General features: G+C 37.4%; 1 protein-coding gene across 2 annotated transcripts; it reads left to right on the forward strand.

The window, feature by feature from the left end:
• Positions 1 to 2,266: 2,266 nt before the first annotated feature.
• On the forward strand, positions 2,267 to 7,181 carry LOC100367038 (toll-like receptor 2). Of its 2 annotated transcripts, none has more exons than XM_002741760.3 (2): positions 2,267 to 3,311; positions 3,958 to 7,181. In XM_002741760.3, the coding sequence occupies exons 1-2, from the start codon at positions 2,323 to 2,325 to the stop codon at positions 4,475 to 4,477; spliced, it is 1,509 nt and encodes a 502-aa protein (XP_002741806.2). In that variant the 5' UTR covers positions 2,267 to 2,322; the 3' UTR covers positions 4,478 to 7,181. The 2 variants fall into 2 exon arrangements, with proteins under 2 accessions (XP_002741806.2, XP_085361836.1); XM_085505710.1 differs by having other exon boundaries at positions 4,060 to 7,181.
• Positions 7,182 to 9,149: the final 1,968 nt, after the last annotated feature.

Raw genomic sequence — 9,149 nt, forward strand, 5'->3', positions numbered from 1 at the left:
GTGCTGCGACCTAGCAACGCGTGTCAGTGTAGAACGCGTGTCACTGTACGTGTGAAAATAAAATAATCAGACGTCTAAACTTGAGTCATTGTCCGAATAAATACTGCTCAAATTGACTAAGTGTTCAAAACGTCATAAAAAAGACGCCGCCGACGATGCGCGTCGCACAATCTTTTTGCTAGCTGTCAAACAACTTGTCAAGTCAAAACATCTACGCGCCAAAGTGAAAAGGCTGATTTTACTGCGGGTCCAGGCTGCGGGTGGATGTTCAGAGAGCCCTTCAAGATTGATAAAACTCAGTTTCCAGGTGGTCAACATACATTAAGTTTTCCCAATCCTAGTATTCTATGTGATGTACATCTAACATGCCAAAAATGAACGATTGGTGAACGATTTGAACCTGACAAAAATAGCAGACGGAAATGTGTTTACAAAATAAAAATAGTGATTACTTGATTTTAAAAATAGATACCAGGAAGGGGGGGGGGTAAAAGAAAAGTTATATAACATTTTATTATTCAATAATTTATTAAAATACATAAGTTTGTCCAATTCCCTGTGATATAACACCTCAGACATAGCTCATTGTACTCGGTTTGAGTGAGGGTACAAAGTTACTATTTGAATTTTTTATATCTTTTTTCATTAATGAGAAATTTGACCCCAAAGTTAGAGTAACTGTTCACCAGGAATGGCTTTTTAACTCTTCTGTGATTTTTTTGGGCTTGGCTGATTTTGTTCAAACTTGATAGGCAGATCGTACCATCACTAATTGGAAAAACAATCCTGACCCACCGCTACCATGGCAACAGCCAAAATCTGTTTTTTGAATACTTTCGCCCCAAATTTATTACCTCCTACCAGTCTTGCAATAGCAGTGGCCAAATGATCATGCCTTTTATTCTGGCTACGTTGCGCACTGGTAAGAGATCACTGGCGCCGACATTGTTACGCTGTCGACGTAATCCCAATTGAACTTTGAATAAAATCTAAATGCTGCCTCCAATCTAGAAAATACTATCGCAAAACGGTTGGAAATAATACATTTAACGGCTGAATACGTCCTAGCAATAAAATAAAGGGACTTCTAAAGACTGAATGTTATTTTGCGAACCTCGTATAAAGGTGCCTGGTTTTAGTTATAAACCGACGTTAGCTTCACGTTCATGTCCTACCATGGTAACAACCGAAAACATATTGCTTGTTTTTTACCGGCTTGTTTTCATTGGCAACCGAAGTATTTTTATTTTGTAAATAAATGTTCGTCTGCTATTTTTATCCAGTTTAGCAACATTTTTTGCATATTAGGTGTACATCACATGGAATACTACGATTGACAGAACTTGGTGTATGTTGACTGAGTTTTATCATAGTACGAAGTACCAGGAGGTTTCTACTGGCGACGTTGCGGCGTTACCCAGTTCCAAATAAAGATTACCAACGCCAAATGAGCAACATTTTAACCGGTAATCAAGATTCATTCAATCCACGGCTAGCAAGCAACATCAGAAGCGAAGTTGTAGCATGCAGTACTAGTAAGTCATCCCGTCAGTGGAGTACCACAGTAGCACGGCATGCTTGCCTTCAGCATTGTATTCAAATGAATCACGTGGTGTGTCGTTCTCGTTCAAACCCGGAATTCGATCAATAGGGGAGTTTCAGTATAAAAAAACACATTGCAAATCATGCAAGTTCAACATTTTCAAACCAGTATACTAAAACAGGAATGCTCAGAGTGCAAAGTATGATAGTTATTACTTTCTAGTATACACATCTCTGTTAATACTATCCCTCACATATTCTACTCCCAATTACTCCTGCGTATAATGGACTAGCCTCTTTCTTGTTGACATTCAGACTAAAATCATGTGACAGGCTGTTAAAATTGGCTGTTGCATACTCTTTCGCCGGTCTGGGAAATGTGTTTAATTAGCTCTCATTCAAGCAACAATGCAGATTTCCCAGTGGGAGTGAAACTATTCGACTCTGCCATTAAAAAATAGAGGTGTTTTCAGCAAAAAACGAATAACCCTGGAATGCACACAAAATACTGAATTTCGGAACAAATCGTGCATTACTTCCAGCAGCAGAATACCACAGAAATATCAGACGAAACATGAAAACCCTATATATTGTATTTCGGCCTGAACCCTCTATATTGCAATTCAAGGAATTAACCCTTATGTGCATCCATTTCCCACCTTGGTATCACCCACCCCTGAAAACAAACTCTTAATACCACGCTGAAGCGTTTGGTAACAACCACAGTACGGACTGGACGTGTGATACAGCAGTTCAGTGTTCGACAGGAAATAAAGGTCAATGATGTCTCTCGCGAAAGTATTGGTTTTCATGCTCATATTGAACACGAGACTACGAGTTACGAGATCGTGTATTCCGGCTACTAATGTCACCTGCCCAAGGCTATGTGAGTGTACACTCTGTGGTAAAGCTTTGTACTTAAATGTTTATTGCTGGAACGTCAAATCTGCGTCAATGCTGAACGACACGGTACAGCTAATGCCACTGGAAACCGACACTGTTGGTATTGGATGGAACAAATTATCGCAGATATTCAATAGGACATTCCTCCGTTTATCTAACTTAACACGGCTTTTTGTTGATCACAGCAAACTGGACGGAAATCTAATACAACTTGGGGCATTTCACGGGCTTAATAAGTTGACACATTTGAACATGGGCAACAACCCCCGTCCTGGTATAATACAATTGCACAGTGAGTGGCTGAAACCATTGCCATTGCTATCAATATTAAGTTTCGAATATAGTAACTTGAATTATATTCCAGAGGACGTGTTTGCAAACAATTCCAAATTATATCTGATTAAACTCTATAACAACAACCTGAAATCGATTGCAGCGTCGACATTTCATAACCTGCCGGAACTTGAAAGATTGTTTTTACAGCATAACTCATTAACCAGTCTACCAGCAGACATGTTCAATGGAACGCGCGAAGTCAAAGAACTGAACATTGCTCACAACCAACTAACAACCATCTCTCCTGACACCGGCCTACAAAATTTAGCCTCATTATACAAACTTCATGTATACGGCAATCCATTAGACTGTGGATGTGACTTAATTTGGTTTCGTAATTGGATTGACACTACAGACGTTGTGTGGAATATAAACAATGTAAACTGTTCCGATGGAAAGAATATTCTTAAATTCAATCCTGAGAGATTACAGTGTGGTTTTCCTGTTCTGATAACTGTGATGTCGACATTGTCAGTTGTTATCTTGTGTACGGGGATAGTTCTGGTCATTTTAAACAGATGGCAGTTACGGTATGTACATCACATTATTTATTTGTAGATCACGTAATTTTCAGTGTGGCGTCTATGGATAGGTCTTGTCTGAATAGAAATACCGCACCTTTTGTGTAAATTCAATTTCAGTTCAAACTGCATCACGCCAGGCCATCAACACATTAAACCACAGTGCACCACGCCATGGTACCCACACTGCATCACACCATGGCACATACACCGAACCACTTTGCACCACGTCAAGCCACTCACACATCAAACCACACTGCATCATGCCATGACACCCACACCACAACAAGCTAAACTGAATCACGTCACGTAAAGTCACGCAACTCTCACCACAACAAATTCCACTGCACCACGTCATGCCATACTATCCAGACCAAAGTATACTGCACTGCGATACCACGGCAGACCATCCACATCACACCACCCGATCACATCACCGTACCGCAAATGGTAACAATATACTCAACTGGATACTACACGAAACGACTGGACTTGACTCCCAAGATGTAGATATCCCTATTCCATGTAATTCATACTTGATACAATCTGTACGCTTTCTGATGTTGAAACTTCTGACCACATTGACAGCTACACAACTCTGGATGGCCAGTTATTATATATAAAATAATTAATGATTGTGTTCACATATATGCAGATATGGTATATTTTTATGTAGACGTGCATGCAGAAGAGAGTATGCAGAAATTGAAAGATGCAATGACGAGTTTGAATACGATGTTTTCCTTTCACATTCCAGCAAAGATGTAGATTGGGTTACAAATGTCCTCCGACCAACTCTGGAAAACCCACCTTATAACTATAAACTGTGTTTAGATTATCGCGATTTTATTGTAGGGGATACAATCGCTGATAATATCATTGACGCTGTGCAGAAAAGTCGTAAAACGGCATTCATCTTAACTAAATCATTTATAGAGAGTGAGTGGTGTTACTTTGAACTTGAGATGGTACGACAACAGATGTTTGATGAACACAGAGATTTAGCCATTTTAATCATGAAAGAGAATGTCTCCACCGGTGATATGCCAGGATTGCTGAAGTATTTAATGAGAAAGGGCAACTATATTGAGTGGAGTGAAAACAAATACGGAAATAAATTATTTTGGAACAAACTTGACAATGCTCTAAACTACAACAAAGAAAACATGGTTTAATTTAAAGTGAGTTGGTTGCTAATGGTGACACAGAATAGTCAGTCGTGAAGATATAGGTAACTCTTCATTTGAATATATATATATTTCATTTAAAACTAGTGTTGCTGTATAGTATTATTTGTGAAAAATATTTGTTATGTACTTTTTTCCAGTTTATCACTCAACCTTTTTTTATGATTTATTTTACAAGTGAAAATACTAACTGTAAATATAGCGCATTTTGCCACAAAATTATATCCATGTTTGAGACTACATGACAGGGTTGGGCAGCCGTATTATTGCCAAATGCCGATTCAGAGCACTATCCTGGCGTCAACCAGCCTCGGCACAAATACCTGCAGACTTATTCCGTGGTTTACATAGGTGTACGTAGTTCTATTAATTTGTTTTCACGTCACGACATGAACTTTATAGCGTTTGCATTATTGTGAAATGAAGGCAAACAATGTTTAGAGTCGAATAGAATTCATTCAATGGGTAGTAAACAAAGCAATCAAAAGACGTATTCAAATGTTCATTTACATTAAAAGCGGGAGGGTTATCACCTGCACACGTGTGGGAATTGAGTCGATAACAACACTTCGCTGGTTCCCGGCGTCCCTTGCGAGTGGTAGGCAGGACACAGGTAACTAGTAATCGCCATATTGTTCCACTGGGCCGGGATTCCGGCCCAAATGCACGTGACCAAGTGACGTAATTTGTAAACATACAAATATTCGCTTCCCGTAAAAACACGCCATGCCCATACAGTCTGCCAGCAAGGACATAATATAACCAGCCAATAACAACACACGCTAAAAAGGCTCAAAGTTAGATAAACAATGACACGATATCGCCATCTGACGTATGCGCAGGTGACGACTCCCCCGCTTTAAACTCGCATGACTACAAGTGTTCCATCACAGTCCCTCTATCGAACTAACATCCCACATATTCACACACCCACGTTGGTTCCGGGTTCAATGGCCTAAATCGATTCTAGGTATGTTCTATTATAGGCGATGATAACAAACAGTTGAAACTAGTACACACAATAAAACTGCCTACGGTGTCACACTATACATGTCGTGATAAATCTTCGCATGCATGGGAGAAAATAGGCAGTCAATTGAGGTCACTTGCAGGAATTATGTTTTTCATTTTCCCTGTCCACCCGCGTCACACTAAGAAGTACTTTTTCTAAACAAATAAGGCACGTACTTACCAAATATCAGATCAATCAGCCTGGCATTTTCAAGTAGCTAGTGAAAATCGACAAGATTTATATTATCACGGTAAAAATAAATCTGATCCATCGAAAGCACGCAGAAATTGGGCTGATTGAAAAGTTGTGAAGTGAATAAATGCCAATCACCCACACAAATTGATAAAATAATGCTATAATTGACCGGTGAAAATGATTTATATAATTGGATTAAGACAATATGTACATAACATCGCAAGGAGCATTCTATTAACACAACCTGGGTCCCAATAATTACAAAATCTTTGATTGTATAATGTTCAAACTGCTAGTGCTATCTATCTATCAAACGTTTTGTCCATTTTTCTATTAGCATGATACTACTGAAAAATACTAAACTACTGAAAAATACTAATGATGTCACATGAGAGGCCCATATTCTACCCCAAAACCTACGTTCATGTAGACAATATCCAGTCAGTAATACAAACATGTCTAGAAATTTCTGGAAATTGAATTTGTACATAATTTTACACGTAACAAACTTAAAATTGTGTATCCAAATTCCTTTATTAATGTGTGATTATCCAGTTAGTATTAAAAGCACATCTCATAATAATTAGAAATGTTCAGTGTTAATGAGATTTTATTGTCAGCTAATAGTTATTCCACATGTATTTTATGCATGTGGATATATGCTGAAATAGAAACAAATCCTAGCGATTTGGAGCAAAAATAACGAAAAAGCAATATCGCCGAACAGGTACACAAAGCATAGACTAATTTGGTGTCTACAAAATGAAGATTCGAAGTGCGTGAAATAATTTATTTATATGCAACTTTATTTCAACAATAGTTACACTTTCAAAACTCTGTCGTTTCATATTTTTTGGACTGTAAATAGACACATACCATCAATCCTCGCATTGGTTCACACTCTACTCAAATATGTATGATCGTATGATTTTTTTTTACAAATATTCACCTCTATTATTGTGCATACGCTTCTAATAAAAATATGAACATATATAGTGTATCATTTCTTTCTTAAGTGTATTATCGCAAAAACACACATACAGAAAAGAATTATGTAATTCACAGGAACCATAATCTAAGTTTTGTTATTAAAATGGCATACAATTTTCAGTATACGAAAACCAGTATTCGAATCAGTTAGCTAAACATTCAAACGTCGATTTGAAATTAATATTTCAGAAATAGTTATATTTTCCCCACCTGCTTGTTTTACTATATTCATGACCAGGTAGACTGTACTCAATGACATGGTAAGTGAAAAACGATGATTGATTGGAAGTATAAACAGTCTTGTCCTCCAACAGTGTGCCCTCCAATAGAGATGTACTTAAATGTGTGAAATCCACAAAATGTCCTCAGAATACACGTGACATTTTAAGGTTTGCTGCTGGTTTCGATGTTTATGCCTTGCTAGCACATGTTGCTTGTTCATTTCTTCTTCCCAATGTATTGACTGAATGTGTAATAAAATATAGAGAATTCAAATGGTCATGGTAACAACATGAATTTATATGACTCACTTGTACATTTGATGAATCATCTCTTGGGTTATATTTTATTGTACAACATACATGAACGATTTTCTTGTGCGGGTTATAAACTCCGGCAGTTCGGCTTATTGTAATTAAAAAAACGAAACGAAACTGAGCGAAACGAAACGGGATAACACACATAAACTGTAATCAGCGAAACAAGGGTCTCATACGTACAATATTCACAATTGTATATAAGTACATAAAACATTTACCGAAAATAACAATATTTTAAATAGTAAATGGTTCGTTTCGCTAATTATAGATAATCGGTAATTCCTCTATGCACTCGATTCTCCGGGGTAGAACTATATATTGCACTTCCGTCAGACCACATAGTTTACAGTCACAATGTCAACAGGTTGCATATTTGGGTGCTGTTTTGTCGTAGATTAGAAACAAAATTGAATGAATACAAATTAGTCATCAATTATTGAAAAGTTAGGCGAATTCAATTTACTGATGAGTGGTTGACTGGTGACAACACAACGCGGAACTTCATGAATAAACGGAGATACTTCCGTGGGTGATCCTCCACAAACCATGATTCGTATGACAAGAATGGTGTAAAAGCAAAACAAATATGATCCCAACAAAATTAATGCTCAGTGACGGTTTAGTATAGATGATATGATATCACATGTTGAGAGATGATATTAAAAAGAATAATAACATAGCTCCAGATGCTTGCACATCAACCAAAATGACGATGCAGGTATTCAGGCTGTGAACACATTTAACCCTTGATTACACAAATTTGGCGTTTTATTCACACACTTATCATTTATGTTCATAGCAAATAAACAACACAATGCTCTATTATTGTGAAAATTAGAAACAAATATTACAATACAAACGTGATTTTCTATTCAATCATGTACAATGTTACACATTGAATATCTTGTTACCACAAGTTGTCAACAGAAGGCATACGTCAAAAAAGCTAATGCTGGGGTTGTTTCTTCAATGCAAAGACAAATGTATGTAATACAGGATTTACGTTGAATAAAGAAAACATTCAGAATTTTCCCAGAATTATCAGATGACGAAACATACTAGGGTCTGCACCCCGTTGCTAAGACTTCCATGAGATTGCCCCGTACCAAAAATAACTATTTCCCTCACACATTGGGGATATTTAACCGTTTTCATATTGCAAACCTCTGGTCGGTTAAGTAACACAGTCTCATTGTTAGTAATGCAATTTTTCAGCTATAGTTGAGGATATCTGTACAGATTCTGTTCTCTTGACAAGGGCATCATTTCTCAGGCACCTTCCAGTAAAAGTTGTTTGCATGGAAATCTATTTAACACTACAAAAAAGACAATAGTACTTGAAATGAAATACACCCACACCAAAATATCTCGTTAAAGCTCTTGCCTTAAATACTTCTCAAAATAATAGACAAAGCACAGAATAATACAATGAATACATTTACTAAAATAAAGGATTGTCTAGAGAAGTGTGCATTGGTGATAACTCAGCATGTGGAAATTGAAAACATTCAATGACTTCTTGCAACACAACAACGAAGAGATACAGGAGTCTTGCTTGGAGGACACTGCTGAAAGCAGGAGATCGCAGAGTAGCTTGTACAAGTCCCACAGAATGATGATTGAAGTCACTTGTCTCACAATATCGTAGAAGCAACAAACACTCAATTAAAATAATGGCGACAACAATCTAGCCCATCTATAGAGCACAAATGGCTTAGTTTCAGTTACACCACCTGGGTTTCCACAGGAGCCAATCAGAATGTAGTCTTGCCAGCAGCTGTCTCACAATCATATACAGGCAGTAGATCGTACAAATCTCTTGTTACGTAAATCGCAAGCACACCTGGTAGATCCCAACTGTCCTTCCAGAATTGTTAACAAGTATGACCTGTCAATCACCTTTATGACAGTTATCACACTGAAA

Source organism: Saccoglossus kowalevskii, chromosome 11 (genome assembly GCF_978046115.1).
Source record: "Saccoglossus kowalevskii chromosome 11, keSacKowa6.1, whole genome shotgun sequence".
Lineage (NCBI taxonomy): Eukaryota > Metazoa > Hemichordata > Enteropneusta > Harrimaniidae > Saccoglossus > Saccoglossus kowalevskii.

What these genes read in the sequence shown, in the direction of transcription:
- LOC100367038 (XM_002741760.3), top strand. Translation starts at nt 2,323, where the DNA reads ATGATGTCTCTCGCGAAAGTATTGGTTTTCATGCTCATATTGAACACG. An exon ending in TTAAACAGATGGCAGTTACG is followed by an intron (nt 3,312 to 3,957) that starts GTATGTACATCA and finishes ACATATATGCAG; the next exon opens with ATATGGTATATTTTTATGTA.